We start from the raw sequence: 17,211 nt of genomic DNA on the forward strand, positions 1-17,211 counted from the left end.
AGCAGTTAACACGGCCAGGTCAGAGGTCACTCGTACCTCCGTGCCTGGAGCACTCTCACCCCCGGAGTCACGGGGCGTCGGTAGGAGGTGGGGCCACACCCACAGTGATATTCGGGAGAGGAAGGACACTGCCTGGTGCATCAGTGTTTTCGGTGATGCGCTGGGTGTGGGGGATTTGCGGATGGGGGTTGGGGGTTGGGGGGGGGACACATCTGTCAGCCATAAGGCCTGTAACATGATTTCACCCAGACTCCTGCCTCACCTCACTCTGCCGCAGCTGGGCCCAATGCAGCTCACACCCACTGGGGAAAACTACTGTGTGAGCTACCAAGAATCGGCCCCGCGCCATCCAGGAAACAGGCTGTAACACCTCGACCCAAAAAAACAGCGCGCCCCCGCAGGGGAACCGTTTGGGCCAGAACCCAGCGCGTTTGACCCACGTGTGCGGTTGCATTACGGGAGCCCTCTTGGTTTCATTGTTCCCTGCAGGCCATCTTTCATTTTAGGAGCGACTGAGTCTCAGATTTATTAAGGCCTACGTAATATATCTGACAAAAACTGTATTGTATATGAATATTTACTGTAAACCGTTAAACAGGCTACGTGTGTTAAAAGGAATAATACAGTTAAAGAATTTTCCAAAGCATGTCCTGGGTGTTGCAGGTGCAGGTTTGATCTGAACCTGAAGTGCTGCTGGCAGGGACGGTTTGAGGAATGATGCTGTTATGGTGAACATACTCGCACACCTGCTCTGATTTCACCAGTTTGTCTCCTTATTGCTCCAGGTGGAAGGCCCGCTTTTTAACCAGACGCTCGTCAGGAGACCTAAGGAGATCAGGATGGTGGTGGTGTCCAACCTCACGGCCTTCACCTTGTACCAGGTGACTGTGACGGCCTTCACTGGGGACGTGAGCGAGGCCAGGCAGAATGGCAAAGCCAGTGCCCCTGTGTACATCAGAACTCTGGAAGAAGGTAAGCATTGAGCATGCGGAACGTTCCCTGGTCTCTCACACCCAGCCCCAAACACTAGCAGGAAATGGAATCGTCAATGCTGACATTGTTGTACTTGGGAAACTGTTCACAAGCGCGCCAAAAAGAGACTGGTCTGTTAATACTTTAAATATTTTTTCTAGATCATACCAAAACTTTCAGTTTTGGGATGCTTACTGTCCCACTTGCCTTGCAGTGTGAACATGCACTGCCTCTTATGGGGTAAACGCTTCCTTTCTCCTCCAGAACCGAAAGACCCCCCCAACAACATCACCCTGCAGGTGATCCCAGAGGAGGTGACGAAGGTGTACGTGACGTTCTTGCCCCCGGCCGAGCCCAACGGGAACATCAGTGCCTACCAAGTGACCATCTACAGAGAGGGCCAGCTGGACTTCCAGATCCCCAGCCTGCGGGTCATCAAAAACAAGAACCAGACCATGACCGCGGTCATAGAGGGTCTGAAGGGCGGTTACAACTACAGCATAAGGGTATGGAAGCACACGGTCATCAGGGGAAAGCGTGCGCTCAAAAAGGCCAATAAACTGTACTTATCTTTGGTGTGTTAGTCTCAGTCAGGGTCCACACTTTCCACTATGGCTCCCGAGAGCCCACGTTTCTGTATAAATGGGTAAAGCTGTAGCCATAGAGATACACATGGTGCCTTTGGCATTGTCATTGTCAGTGACTGATGTGAGCATAACATCAATGATTGGTGACATGACATATGGGTGAAGACCTTACTGTGCTCATTTTTATTTACACTTCATTTTAGGCAGTTATTTAACCATTATTTTACCACAGATTACCCCATTGAGATCTGTTTTACAAGGTAATGTAAAAATGATTGGGCCAGTATCAGAAAAGCAGCTTGTGGAATTCTGATTCTCAGATACAGTCCAATTAGTATGTAATCCTCCATTTCACTTTATTATTTCCTCCATTATTCAGCAGGTTTACATTGTCATTCACTGGAGACAGCCCAGTATAATAAAAGATCCATGCATGAAATGCAGATTGTTTTTTTTCCTCAGATTTCTGCAGTCAATGGAGCTGGACCAGGCCCCAGTTCAGAGGTTCAGCTCACGACTGGAATCAAAGGTACGTGTTTTGTGTACTTTCTTTGTTCTTACTCGATCATTTCCATGAAGGTTTAAAGGGTGAAAAAAGGTGAAGGCATGACATTGTGCTGAGAGCAGCTGGTTTCCTTCTCTCTGCAAACTGAGGAGTGATCTCTGTTTTACAGCGCCACCAAAGCCCACCAGGAGACCGGAGGCAGCGACGGACCGAAACGGCGTTGTCATGGTGACCTCCAGAAGCATCACGATCCAGATGCCTGTATGCTTCTTCTCTGACGATCACGGGCCCATTCAGAAGGTGCAGGTCATCGTCGCAGAAGAAGCAGGTAAATTATCCACTCCCTACTTCTCTGTGAAAGTACAAGGAACATTTACAAATTATGGCCTATGTTCAGTCACATTAACACTGTAACATTATGAGAAGATGGCTAAATTCTTTGATTGCCTGCACAACATTTTTCATTTATTGTACTGGCCCTGCTGAAAAAAACCTTGATTAAATTTGTTACCTTGGTTGCAGTGGGATTAAACAGATGTGGCGTTATTTGTGGAGAGTGAAAATAAGAGTATGTTGCTTTGCTGTTAGAAGATGCATCTGAGTATAAGAAAGAAATCTACACACAATACAACAGCTTTATTCCATACCCCGTCACCCCAGCAACACTGACCACTGATCAGTGAACAAGGGTGTAGGGAACAGCCACTCTTCTGCTTACCTGCATAAAACTGATCAGAGATCAGCGTTCAAGATGGGACTGGAGACAAGGATAAGGAAGGTTCTTTTCTTTTGGAAAAGAAGACTTGTTCTCAGTGCTCCTCTTAATCTTGCAGTGATGGATGACAGCAACCTAACCAACTGGAAGAATGCCTTCCAGTACAAACCGGCTCCGTACCTCACGGACGAAGGCTTCCTGAACCCGGTGTGCTACCAGGACATGGGGCGAAGGGTTCCCTATGTGGACACATACGTGATCGGGGCCGAGGATGACTGCCTCTCGCAGGGGAAGGACAACACCTTCTGCAACGGGCCTCTGAAACCTAAAACCCAATATGTGTATGTCAGCTGTCACCTTCCATTGAGTACAGTAGATGTCGTCGGTCATGCGGCCAGTGCATACATATTGATCCTTTATTGACTGTTTGTTAATTACTTCTCTAGATTCAGCCCAGTTGATTCTGGCGAATGTGTTTGTTAGCAGTCGTTTGCTGATCTGTTGAACTGAATGTTGATCATCCATTTGTTTCTCTCCCAGATTCAAATTCCGAGCCACAAACATACAAGGTCAATACACAGACTCCGACTACTCTGAGCGCACCAGGACCGCAGGTAAAGTGGTGCTGCATTCCAAACAAAAGTGGTGCTGCACTCCTTGTGCTGTCACTGAGGTGGAGTTGCTCTGACTGGAGATGCTCCTCGCTGTGAATGTGGTTTGAAGTGCCCTAGGTGAAGCAGTCAACCTGTTTGCACAGAGCAGATCCGTCAGGTCTTAAAGGTGTCAGGGTCAGTGTTTATGGAGTGTAAACTCCTGGGCTGCACTTTCCCACTGCACTGTGTGTGTGTGTGTGTGTGTGTGTGTGTGTGTGTGTGTGTGTGTGTGTGTGTGTGTCAGAGTCTCACTGCTGTAAATCCGCCGTGATCTGAAAAGCAGACCTGCCCAGACTCAGGCAGAGAGAGAGGGAGGGAGAGGGGTAGAGAGAGGGGAGAGAGAGAGGGGAGAGAGAGAGAGACATTGGGAGAGCTAGAAGGAGAGTAACGGGGGGACAGGTAGAGAGAGTGACAGGGAGAGAGGCAGGGGGAGAGAGAAAAGGAGGGAGACAGAGGGAGCAACAAAATTGAGAGAGAAATAGTGAGTGAGTGAGGGACAGATGGCAAAGAGCAACAGAAGGAGAGAGAGAGACGGGGCAGAATGGTGAGAAGAAAGGGAGGAGAATGGAGAGAAGGAGGGAGGGAGCTTAACAGAGAGAGAGGAGGAAAGAGCGGAGAGAGAGGGAAGCTGAGGGGGAGAGGGAGAAAAAGAAAGGGAAGAAGAGGCTCATGGAGCAAAAGAGAGAAGATTTTTTAGCGGAGAGAGAAGGGGGCTGAGGGGGTGAGAAAAGGAGAAACAGATCTGACAGAGAGGGATGATCAGAGAAAGAGGAGAGAAAAAGAAAGGGAAAGGCTAACTGAGAGGAAGAAGTGACAGTCTGACAGAGAAGGATAGTGGGGTGGGGGCTGGGGGTGCCCAGAGAGAGGGTCTACCTGTGCGCCCCAGGCTTCTGCTCACACAGTACAGTCTCACAGGGAACAGCCAAACCAACAGGCTGCAGGCTTGATCTGGACTGTATGTTTTCCTCCATTCCCCCCCAGTCCCTGCGCCTTTCGGCTGATGCATATTTTATGCCCTGGATGTTGTTCCTCCTGCATTATTCAGCTCAGAGTTTGCCCCCAGAGTTTCACTCCATCGCCTGGTGCTTTTAGTTTCCTCCTGACAAAACTTACACCAACTCTGAAATCTGTGAAATTTCCATAAACAGTCAGCAGGACAAAGTGCTCCGGGCGATAATTCAGACATAATCAAACAAGCAGGAATAGCTTTTATTTTTTCTCATATTAAAACATTTTAATTTGAATAACAGCCTTTAGAAATGTACAACAGCACATGCCGTTCAGTTTGAGTAAGTGATTTATTGTCATTTGCTCAGGTGATAGATGGCATGCTTGCCATTTGTAAGCCTGTGTAATTTCTTAAGGACTCGCCATACGGCAGTAAGCTTCATGTTTAACAAATGAGGTAGATTTCTTGCATTGAATTTATAATCTCACCAATCATGGCATTTGTCATTGTGCCAGCTGTTGTTCGCCGCAGATGAAGAGAAAATCTCTATAAATCAAGTACAGCTAATCCGCTGAGAACACCGTGCATTCGCCAGGCCAATTCGTCTCCATCGGTTACAGAACGTTGATTATCCCCCCCCAACTCCAGAATGAAAGATTAGCACGGCACGGTGACTTTTGGGAAGAGTTGGGGAACTTGGGCGCGAAGGTCGCCCGTTGTTGCGGTAAACAGGCTCGTGCCGTTTTCGGCTCTCTCTGAAGGACGTGTCGCTTCTCACAGATGACCGTCTGTTGGACCGGGACGAGGAGATCATCCTCGGGGTGCTGCTCTCTTTCTTCCTGGCTGTGTTTCTCATCGTGATCATCTACGCCTCCGTGCGGTAAGGCGATCCCCCCCCGACCCCCTGTGGCATGGCGCAGGTGAGCGCTGTGATATAGTGCTGGGGTTACACGCACATCGCCTCCCTGTGCCCGAGTGTGCTGCCTGGGGAAAGGGGCTGGGGGTGCCCTGTGTTTAGTGCTGGTGCCCTACCCATAATCCTTTGCACATCAGTGTGGCACATTACGCAGACCCACAGGAGTGGGGCTGTACATCTTTGAGTTACAGGCGAATATGTCATTCAATCCATTTTAAAAAACAGCTTGAATAATTACGTGTAGTGCTGTATAGCCATTTCCAAAAATAACTTGAATAATTATGTACTGTTCCATATATCAAGACCCATTTAAAAATCCAAAACTCCAAAAATGAAGTCAGTGATCCTTCTGAAGCTGATTGTTGTTTGTGTTAAGGCCAGTGCCTGACACGGATTTGACCCTGTGTGCGTCCGTCACCCCTCTCTCTCCTCCAATGGCAGCATTCGTCAGAAGCAGAAGGAGGGCGGGACTTATTCCCCGCGGGAGGCGGAGATCATCGACACGAAGTTCAAGCTGGACCAGCTAATCGCCGTGGCAGACCTGGAACTGAAGGAGGAGAAGCTGAACCGGTGAGCGAGCTGCAGGGCCCGGGGCCTGACCCCCTCCGCGACCCCACTCTGACCCCTCCTCGACCCCTGTTTATTTACACACCCCCTGTTTGTTTACCCCCCCAGCCTGCTCCGTGGGCCACTCCCAGAGGCCCATGGGAAAGTCCCTCGCTGAAAGACGGGAGGGTGGGGACGAGGTTACAGGGTCATCGTGGCCCTGTTTGCTTGTTTTGCTTGCGTCTCATTAGGTACCAGCCTCTCTGTTCTCCCGGGGGGGGCTCTGGTTCAGGGCGCGGAAAAGATGAGCACATGGTGGAAGTTCATGTGAGAAGCCCGCAGGTGTGATCTTTAAAGCCCCCTCCCTGCCTGTCTCCTCTCCTGGGGAGAGCTGTGCTGGTCACAGTCAACACATTCCCCAGCAAGGTGTGGAGGGTAAAGTGCCTCACCAAGATCAGTTGATGGTGGTGATTCCTCCCTAGAACTTGGACCCACAGCAGTGTCCTAACCAGTGCTCCACTACAACCTGGGCTGATCTCCTGTGAGATTATGGACGGGCTCATGGGAAGAGAACCAGGGGTATCAGCAGCGTGGATCTGCATGGAGAGTCCTGGTCCCCCTTCGTGGGGGGGGGCATTACTATGCCTCTGTGAAACAGCAGCATCTCGGCCCCCTCCACTTCTGCATCTCTCAGCATTAACACTCCTTTTCAACACCTGAGACTCACGGCCTGAGCTATATATATCCCTGGCTGCCTTACGATTAATCCGGCAGAGTCATATGACCGGTATGTGTCGCAGTCATTTTAACTTCCAGATTGTGGCGTCTGCATGCCTCTTGGGTCAGATGTTTTTCCTGTGATTTTATTATAATATATTACTCTATGAATATTCACAATTTTATGAGGATGTAGTGGGACCTTGAAACTGTCATTTTTAAAAAAATAGTACTTACCTTAATGGATTACTTCCTCCCAGTGGTTGCACAAGTAAAATGAAAAGGTTTGTACACATTTGCTAGATTGTAATAGTGGCAGAAACACAGGGAAAGCAAACAGGATAAGGAGAAGGTGGGTTTCAGGTACAGTGTGTCCTTGACTGATCCACTAGAGGAGGGGTTCGGATCCCACATGTGGGACCAGAGCTCTTTTCCGCCGGGAGCGATAACCACGCTTACGTTAGCATCGTCGCTATTTGGAATCGGTGCTGCGCTCCGCCTGCCTCGGGGTGTCCTGAGTTTGGAGATGACCTCATGCAGATGACCTCACAGGCTCACTCGGAGAGACAGGGGGACGGGAGGGGACAGCTGCCTGAGGGCGTTTTCGGCAGCCGAGGGCGGCTTCGCCATCAGGGCCGGCCTGTGCTCATTTACAGAGTGATTCAGTCTGCAGCCCGGACTCCGGCCCGCGCTGCACCCTCCGCTAGAAATAGCCCCCAGTCTGAGGCAGCCTCCCACAGCTCACATATTATAACTCAGAGCTGAAAAGGCTGGGTACATTATGCGCAAAAAGTAATAAACACGCCATAAATTTATGTTAATTTTTTTCCCTTTGTGTCTCTAAATATCTACAGGACTTATTATTTCACAGTAATATGTCTGTTCCCTTCAGAAGGGATGAGGTGTGAGCACAGCGCTGATTGGATGGAAGTAAGAGCAAGGTGACAAAGTAGTCACATCAGCGCCCTCTTTGCAAGGCACGGCAGATGGCCCAGGGTAATTATATGCCACCCTCAACTTCTCTCTCATTGTCTCCAATATAGGTGCTAAAGAGTGCTATCAAGGGGACCATCAAAGCCATCTCTGATGACTGAGAATCTCAGATGGATGTCTGTTTGCGGTCGCGCCTGACAGTTAAAACAGAAAAAGCAGTGGTGATGCGGTCTGTAGGGGCCAGAGGTTACCGGCTGTGTGAGATTTGAGCGGCCACCCCGGTGTCAGCACTGCTCCGCAGCAGCGATGAGCCGTCTCCATCTAAATCCCCTGGACCAGGGAGGGGCTTCCGTTAAACCTGGGCTCCTGGGCTGTGAGAGAGCGATAGGAAAACACAAAAGGCCTACGCATAAAGGTCATAAGTCACCTTGAGTCATGTTCCCCTCATCAGCCCTGACATCCCAGCCTGGTTTACCCGTGCCCCTGTCTGTCTGACTAAGCAGATGGAATGTTGGATCACGGAACGCTGATGCGTCGGGGAGACGGGATGGGCAGAGCGCACATGGAGAACCGTCAGAAGCGCAGCTCTGCAAATTCGCAATCATAATTTGTCAAATGACTCACAGCCTGTAAAGGCCCCCTCAATGGCTGTGTGTGTAAACATGCTAACGTTCGTAAAAGCTGCGGAAGATGAACTTTTACTTACGGTGCGGTCGATCTGAAAAACAGTCTTTCCTCCTTTTTTCTTTTTTTTTTAAAAGCGACTCAAGTCGCGCTTGCTAAGATTAGCGAAGGTGTTACTCAGCAGCGAACCGTTCCTGGCCGTTCTGGCATGTTTTGAGCGTGAGGAATGGCATTCCTGCGTTGTGACTTATATGGGATCACCGGGCCGAATGGGGGGGGGGGGGGGGGGGGGGATATGAGCTGTGTGGGGCGTCGGAGATTCCCGATTGAGACCACAGCGGCAGGAGCCCAGACGATCCGTCCCACCAGGGACCCTCTCTGCACCCCTCCTCCCCCTGACCCTTCATCACTTTAGGAGGAGGGCTGTAAAAATGTGGTGAAAAAAAAAAAAAACGCCACGGGTGAGAGGGCCGTGAAATCGTGACTAAAAACCGCCAGCATTCCCTCCAAACCAGCGCCTCGCTGGCAGCGAACGCGGGACGTCCCGCTCCGTCATGGGGCCTCCCGAGGCATTCCTGGAAAATGAGGAAAATTGTCCGATTTTCGGAGCGGCGTTGGCTTGGTGGGAGGGGGGGGGAGTGGTGTGACAGACGGAGTTTAACGTCCCGCGATTCCTGTTTTTGTAAACAGGGCGGTTTTACGACGGGACCCCTATCCCCCCCACGGGAGAAGGAGAGAGCACGTTGGGTGGGCGTGCTCGCAGGCGTGAGCCGTGGGTCCCCACCGCTGTAAAGTGTGGGTGGCACAGGGGTCAGGCTCGCCCCGGCCGTGCCATTGTTTTCTCTGGCTGTTTGGGGACCACGCCCAGCATGGACAGGTGTTTGGGGAGCGCTTGTGTTGTGATTGCGAGTCGGGGTGTCTTTGCCCGCACATTAGGCCCTGACGTTAAATGAAAAAAAAATCTAAACCAAATCTTATTAATGTCACGTAATATTAAAAAATAGCATGTTTCAGCAGCTAGTTACTACTACCAGGAGTGAAGTGAGTGTCCATGCTCAGGGAAGCTAAGTGCTAGCGCAGTGCATGAGATGCAGTTTGCATTGGCTGTGTGGCTATGTACATTTGCCGGGCCCCCCAGTGCGGGGTGGTATTTGCTGTGGGTTCAGGGGCGGCTCTGGCTTCTTGTGTGGCGGCCGCCCGCTCCACCTGTCCCTGAGCCCTCTCCGCAAGAGACGCGTCGACAGCGGGACTCACCCGCACACGCTCACCATCGTTAATTGTCCGTTTCACAGTGTTTAACGACCACTCACGCAAATGTCACCCAAAACCGGCCTGTTTACACAACGGTTGGAAATCTGGTCCATCACAGACACCTTGTGTGTGTGTGTGTGGTCGTGTGGTCGTGTGGTCTGAAATGAAGACAGCGTTGAGTCATGCTGAGAGCAACACTGAAAGACACAGAGAATCTGACAGAGAATCTGTCGTGTAAACCGCAGGGATTTACAAGGGTGTTTAATTTAATTGCTGTTTATTTGTGAAGAAGATATATGAGTGGGTAGTTTTCTGTAATAGTTTGCATGTTGTACATACGTGTCATTTTTTGATCTTTGAATTCAATTTTTTTTTCCATATGAGTTTGTTGTTTTTTGTTAGTGAAGACTTGCATTTGACACGCAGTGCACGGCTTTGGTTTGACTGAATAGGAAAATGTCTTCTCGTTAATTAGTGTTTCTAATTAAAGACCGTTTCGCACTACAAAGCAGTAGAGAGCATTGGCCTGTGGGTGTCTCACGTATTCATGAGAAGATGTTAAATCTTTGTCTGTGTGATTTGCGCAAGGAACTCAACAGCGTTGGAATTGGATATTTTTCGAGGTGTGTACTGGTGGTTTTGATTGGAATTTGCACACAGACACTGTGCTTATCCTCAGAATGCATATTTCCTGTTGAAAGCCTCTCCCAGCTCCTCTTTGTCATAGTTGTGGTAGTGAGAGTGCAAAGAGACACAGTGGGGACATTTAATTATGTTATAATATAATATATAATTTAAAAGTAATTTAAAACACCTGTGGTATGGCAATTAGAACATGCATGTGTCAGTGAAGTTCAATTGCTTCATCACTTCAGCTCAAGCTCCACTGGGTTGCTTTCACTAGTGCAAAAGACATTGCTTTTTACTATTGCTATATTTAGTACAGCTGTTGTTTTTAATATGTTTAGTATAACTTCAATACATGGTGCCCAAAACAACTGATGAGATTCACTGTGTCATTTAGGGCCTCTGACAGTCTGTGCTGGCTGTTGCTGTCTGTTCAACCGGCAGGTATGCTTAGAACATGCTGGAAAACTCAACGATTGAAGGCCTGCGTTCACATAAAGTCTGACGTGCAGGTGTGGGCATTGGCATCAGTTGTGTGTTGCTGTTGGTTCTAATATCCACGCACCCGGCTTCAGACAGAGCCGACTGTGTTAACAAAGCACACTGTTCTATTTATGCTACTGCTGCTGCTGCTGCTGCTGCTCAAAAGTATTGTTTCAATTATTCACTTATTCCAACTGATTTCATCTTTCGCCATCATCTCCCAGTAGAGGAGGAATCATGCTTTATTTTCTGTGAATGTGCCAAAAAAAAAAAAAATCTGACTGCTCTAAAAAAAGACACTGTGGATTATGTGAGCTCAGACCTCTGCCTCTTCTTGATTTTCGGGGTTCTTTGGGGGTTCTGTGCTGCTTGAATAACGGCCTTGCCTCTCCTCACTAACCTCTCTCCGGCTTTGTGTTTTCAGGTACTCCTCGTTTTTCTTTAGGCGGAAGGAAATATTTGTGATCCAGTAAGTTGTCCGTGTGCAGTCCTGTTCTGTCCTGCTGTGTGTTGGGTGTCGTGACTGGATTGTCACAGGTCCCGGTTAACACCTTTCTGCGGGTCTCTGTCCACTGTGTTTTTGGTGTGCTCTGTTGGAAGCAATAACAGTTTGTAACCTTGTGAAGTCGTCTGTTCTCACCCAAGTGTTTCATTGTGTGTTTGACCCCTTCGGATGCTAACAGTGTTTGTGAAGTCTGAGTGTGTAACGCTCTAATTATCCTGTTGAAAAGTGCTGCACACCGTGTGTGTCACTGTGTGGTCTCTTCTGTGTGGAGGTAACGTGAGAACCAATGAGCAGCCTGCATGCGAGTGGCCTCTTGATTGTGATGTCATTTTGAATAGCCTGCCTCCATTCCAGCCGTAGTGCCAAGGTCATGCCAGCTGCCATCCTGGTTTCTGGGGCAGACCTGCATGCTGTTGCATGCTTGCTTGGGTCTACAGTGGTCTGAGTTTGTCTGCATGGATACTACTGTCCTGGGCTAGTGATTATAAATGCAGGACTTTCAGAAGTCCTGTAACACATTTGGTCAGGTCATCCGAAAGCAGCCAAGTCTGTCTATAGCTGTCATACAGTCATACTCTATTAAAATACCGCTACCGTTGGCAGGTTCTTTTAACTCTGCGTTTTAATCATGGAGTTTCACGAATAAAGGTAAATGACTGGCGGACAGGAGGAGAGTGTGTATTGAACATCCCTCTCCTCGTGACCGAGTGACGGAAATGCATGATTGGTCTGATGTAATGCTGTTTGCTTTCTGTTTCACACTGTTTTTTTCATGTGAATTCTGTTTCAGGCTTCTCAGTTATAGAAAATCTCTCAAGTAAGTCGCTGGAGTGTTTGTGTCTGCTGTGTGGGGTGTAGTTCGAACATGTGAGATGGGGAGACTTTGTGTTGGGGGGGGGGGGGGGCGTTGTGAGGGATGGTCCGATTCCGGGGCCCTGCTACCAAGCCCCCCATAAATCAGGCGAGCGTGACTAACACCCTGGTAACAGGAGCTGGGCCCCTGGTCCCCCCGGACCCCGGTGAGTGCGTCTGTATTTCAGCTCGGGAGGCAACATGGCTCTGCTGAATCTCCTCGGGGTCATAATTAAACAGTGAGGTCAGCGCCGCACTCTCTCCACCAATCAGAGTGCGGCCCCAGGCCGGGAGGAGAGAGATTACCCTGGGATCAAGTGCTTAGGAGTGCACATCACCTACCACCCCTGCCAGAGAGGTTCTCAGGGCCTGCTCTGTGAAAGAATGCTCACCACTGTAGCACACACACTAATTATGAATTTATTATTGTCAACAGACAATCGACAAAAATCGTGTCAGTGATTCAATTTCTAAACTACAGTAAACCATATAATAGGTTTTATTGATAGGTTAGGTTATTAGATGAATCCTTTCAGCAAAGATGAAACATTTTGCTTATAAATATGTGCATGGAGCAAGTTATTTGCATGAGTGCACTCATTTATGGATATATACAGTGTCAGTATATATATATGTGTGTGTGATTGTGTGTGAAAGTACTCAGACTCACATATAGATGAGATGGTTGCTGAATGCATTCACTAAGATCAATTGTCCAAGTTGGCACCTTGGTCACAGTGATCACAATCAAGGCCATCACTGTCCAAACACCCGGCTTCCATATTTTATCCAGAAGCCAGTTTTATCCCAACCTGTCAGGACAGTTACCGTGCACACCTAGGTAATCCAATACCCAGTAATATCACCCACAGTAACACAATCACTTTTACAGTGTCAGAGAACCAAGGGGGTGACCTCCAAGAGGAGAGGAATGTGTGTGGGTGTGTGTGTGTGCTTGTGTCTGTGTCTGTGTGCATGTGTGTATGTATGTATGTGTCTACATACACATGTGCATGTATGTTTGGGTATGTTTGTGTGTATGAAAGTGTGTGTGTGTGGTGCCTGTGTGTGTGTGTGTGTGTATGTCTGTCTGTGTCTGTCTGTCTGTCTGTCTGTCTGTGTCTGGATGTGCATGTGTGTATGTATGTATGTATCTACATACATGTGTGCGTATATTTTTGGGTATGTTTGTGTGTATGAAAGTGTATGTGTGTGGTGCCTGTGTGTGTGTGTGTGTCTGTGTGTGTGTGTCTGGCACCTGGGAGGCAGGACAGCTGATTGGCTCTGTCTCCCTCTGTTTGTTTTCAGACCTGTTAACAAGAAATCATTCCTGCAGCACGTGGAGGACCTGTGTGCAAACGACAACGCCAAGTTTCAGGAGGAATTTGCGGTATGTGGGTCCCGGCTGTCCTCTACAACAATGCCACCCCCCCCCCCCAGCTGGACACAGACCACTGAGAACACAACCCCCACCCCCCCCTCCCCCCACACACACAGACACACACGGGGGTCATCAATACCCAATTACCATACACACTGTTTGGATAGTAAAGTTAGACTGGGCTGCGTTCAGGGGAGAGGCCTGAAACCTGTTGAGAATAACTCACTGGATTGTCAAGGGCCCGCTATCCCAGGATTCTCTTGCCATGAGAAGCACACATAACTTACCTGAGTGCTGGGGCTGCCAGGATGCCAGCCAAATTATTATTGTGGGGGCTAACACTGGTAGTAATATAATATTAGTAATATTACTAGTATGAGTTATGATACTATTAATGGTTAGTAGTAATATTAACCAGTAGTAATGGTGGCCGTTGTCCTAAGAGTAATAGCAGTATCACTAGATTTGCTGTCGTCTATTCTGTCGTCTGTTCTTTCCAGCGTTTGAGGGGGAGAAGAGTGAGGTAGTGGCCAGGGAACGTGGAGGAAAAAGAGTTCAGGTTTGGCCATTCGTCGGGAGCTTGCAGTCGAGCTTGCAGAGCAGAAGATGATTAATTTATAACAGACCCTGTACTGCTAACGGTGCCCTTACAGCAAGCAGTGCCCCCTTCCATGGAGCAGTGGGACACAACTGTCCATCTGTGTAATTGGATAATTTGGAAAGCTATGTAGGTCACGTTAGATAAAATAAATAAATTAATGTTCAGCCAGCAAAGGCAAATTTAAAATAAAGAATAGGTGACGAAGGGTTTTAGCCAAAATAATCCTGAACAGATGCCTCAGGGGTCAGCCAGGTCTTTGCTGCGAGAGATATGGCAACAGAATTATTATGGTCTTGCACATGGGATTTTGTCTTCGTGTTATTGTAGACATCATATTAATGTTTCCGTTTACTGGTTTCTGTGGAACAGGAAAAGAACAGTAGAACCCAATCATTCAACACCAGTGCAATAAAATGCACCCTGTGTGGGGATATGTGTCTGTCTCAGTTTGGCTTATATGCAGTTTGAAGAGAATTGAGTCAAATTTAAGAGTTCCATCATCAAAGGCAAATGGGCTCAATTTAAAATGAATTACTCTGGGTCATGGAACAGATAGGGTAGTAGTAAGTTTTTAAAGCATTTTAGTCTTGGGAGAAAATATAAAAAAAGGTTTAGAGTTTCAAACGGTTTTCATGCCACTTTATGAAATCTGTTATTGTGTACTTTACCAACTGCAGTTTGTAGGGCTATCAGGTTATTTCTAACTCACAGCTCTGGCTGATTTTCAGTTTTTTTATATCAACTCAGCACAACATATTACTCAACATGGTGGTGTCTGTCCATAGACTTACTGACTTCCCATTCATCAATATCCTCTTAGTTTCTTTTGGAACTTATTAGTGCATTTTAGGAATCATGCTGTTTCTTAGTCAGTGACTTCACTGGCTAATACTCATGGCTACAGAAACTCTGTATTGAGTTACAGCTGTTGAACAAAAGCTAATATTTGGATACTGTTGTTTCCTGGTGTTATGGCGACAGTCACAGTTTTGTTTGTAATCAGATTTATTATGTTTCTTCACTGGGATATCCCATAATCCCCTGGTGCAGCTTTTTATCCATTCAGTGTTTGCCTCAGTGTGTTTTTGGCAATGCTCAATGCTAGACATTAAAGCCCACAAGCCCAAAGTTACACAGCAACAACTCTGTACATTACATTACATTACATTATTGTCATTTAGCAGACACTCTTATCCAGAGTGGCCTTCAATTTTATCCATTTATAAAGCTGGATATTTACTGAGGCAGCTTTGTGTTAAGTACCTTGCTCAAGGGTACAGCTGCAGTGCCCCAGCAGGGATACAAACCAGCAACCTCTCAGTTATGAGCCCTGCTCCTTACCACCATGCCCCACTACTGTCCACACTGCTGTGGTCACCATAAGTGCATTCATGTTGTGCTGAATGTCCTGTCTGAACGGTGACATTAAAGTTGAATTTGTGATCATGGCTATTGTCCAGTTCAGAAAGAGATATGATTCTCACACAGAGGAGTGTTAAGTAACCTTGACCTAACGTTAAGTCGTGTTAAGTGATGAGCAAGCTAAGTGAGTCCCGCGCGTATTGAAAGTAAGATCTACACAAGCTTAGTCCGAGAGTCATGTTGAAGAGAGGGATTAATAAAGGAGAAATTAATCTGAAAATGCAAATGTCATTTTCTGACTCCCCGTACTGGGCAGGTTCACTTCGGTTCCCAGCATGCATTGCAAATGAAGTAGTCAGATTTGTCCCTGCAACCTTGGCGAAGTCACGGTCTTGTGGAAAAGCCCTTCTTCAAGGTCTTGCTCAGACAGGCCTGTTTTCCCCCGATGTGCTCGGCTTGAGTAAACACCGCGATTGGGAGGGTCCTGTGGTGGGAGCGCGGGGTTCAGTTTCAGCTCCGATGCGGACAGTAGGTCGACTCTGTGCCCCGGTCAGCAGGTTGGAGGCCTGAGAGAGCCAGAGCATGCAGAGGGGATTACCCTCTGACCCCCACGCCCAAAGAGGGTGGTCCTTCAGGGTCAAGGGTAGGACTAAGAGGGGTCACACTGTGCCCCTGCCCCGGGGACGGTGGCCGGGTGAAGACAGGGTGTGGGTTACTGACACCACCAATCCATCAGCCGCTTTATAAGAGCAATCGCACAGGAAGAAGGTCTAGTCCCAGTGACATTAGGAGTCTTTTGGGTGACTGTCACTGCGCACAGTGACGAGAAGCACCAGTGGCCAGAGGCAAGGATTCTAACTGTGTGGTGTAAGGTTTTCCATCACTTCCACAGGCTTTATGCCACAAGATACTTACTGATCCCTGGGGCCTATGAATGCCTATTAAGACCAGATATATAACTATGGATGCTTTGCATTGAAACTTCTGTGTTTCCCATCATCGAGGCTGCAAGTGGTCTGATTTGCAGGCTAATTAGGAACATTTTTCCAGGTGAGTGGTCTAAAACAGAAAAAACTGTAACAAGCATAGGAATGTAAACCGTGTGGGAACCTGTTACCAACCAGGTTTTCCTAGACAGACCAGAGCTAACTATCTCATTGCGCTCAACCACAGATATTATATTTAACACAAATTGTTCCGTGTCTCTTCCAGGAACTCCCAAAGCTGCTGCACGACCTGGCGACCTCCGACGCCGACCTGCCGTGGAACCGATCCAAGAACCGCTTCACCAACATCAAGCCGTGTACGCGCTTCCGCCGGCCGCCACCCACGTCCCTCTGAGGCGCGGCGCACTTGCAACACTGCCTTCGCACCCAGAGAGCGCTGTAGGATTAGCAGGGCCCGGGGTGGGGGGGTGGGGGGGCTCTCCACAGTCCCCCCAGTCCCCCCCTGTTTCCTCTCACCAATCGATACACTTCACCCTCACTTCCTTTGAACTCAATACCCCAGAACCCAGCAACATGCAGATGTAGCTCCTATTTACCCCTGTGTGCTTTGAAATCCAAACCGCGAGCTCCTCGTGACGCAATGGAGAGACTACAAGGGGAGGGGTGGGGGAAAAAAAAAAACAAATGTGTTTGCTTTACATTGAAAGCACTCCTCCAGAGCTCCCCTGCAGGCTTCTGTGGTCCGCAGTGCCCCGGAACAGCGCCTGTCAGTGGGGCGGCTCTGTGAGCTGAGGCATGGGGCTGGTTGGAGACGATGCTATCGCAGTGGGGCAGGATCCCCGGCGCTCCCCCCGGCGACGGAGCCTCTGGGCTGGGTTAATGAGAGCCGAAGGGCCCTTGTTTGTGTAGGCTTTAGCTGCTGTGCGAGAGAGGCTGGGAGCTCGGCTGTCCCGCGTGAGCTGTGCAGAGCAGCTGTTCGGCCTGATCCCCAACCCCCCCCCCCATTCAGACAGATTCTACTGTGGGACAGTAACCCAGTGGCTCGCCTCTTAATTGGCCGCCATTCAAGTTACGGAGCCCGACAC

At 48.6% G+C, this 17,211-nt stretch overlaps 1 protein-coding gene across 1 annotated transcript in view; it reads left to right on the forward strand.

Annotated features, from left to right (window-relative positions):
* The window catches only part of ptprq (protein tyrosine phosphatase receptor type Q), a 68,323-nt gene that overhangs the window by 45,639 nt on the left and 5,473 nt on the right, over positions 1-17,211 (forward strand). Inside the window, exons 41-52 of the mRNA XM_036519664.1 lie at positions 786-972; positions 1,237-1,478; positions 2,022-2,088; positions 2,234-2,392; positions 2,898-3,120; positions 3,320-3,393; positions 5,162-5,261; positions 5,739-5,867; positions 10,903-10,947; positions 11,774-11,800; positions 13,144-13,225; positions 16,392-16,482. Of these exons, the coding sequence (XP_036375557.1) occupies positions 786-972; positions 1,237-1,478; positions 2,022-2,088; positions 2,234-2,392; positions 2,898-3,120; positions 3,320-3,393; positions 5,162-5,261; positions 5,739-5,867; positions 10,903-10,947; positions 11,774-11,800; positions 13,144-13,225; positions 16,392-16,482 (1,426 nt within the window). The remainder of the gene's footprint in view (positions 1-785; positions 973-1,236; positions 1,479-2,021; positions 2,089-2,233; positions 2,393-2,897; positions 3,121-3,319; positions 3,394-5,161; positions 5,262-5,738; positions 5,868-10,902; positions 10,948-11,773; positions 11,801-13,143; positions 13,226-16,391; positions 16,483-17,211) is intronic.

Source organism: Megalops cyprinoides, chromosome 25, assembly GCF_013368585.1.
Source record: "Megalops cyprinoides isolate fMegCyp1 chromosome 25, fMegCyp1.pri, whole genome shotgun sequence".
Taxonomy (NCBI): domain Eukaryota; kingdom Metazoa; phylum Chordata; class Actinopteri; order Elopiformes; family Megalopidae; genus Megalops; species Megalops cyprinoides.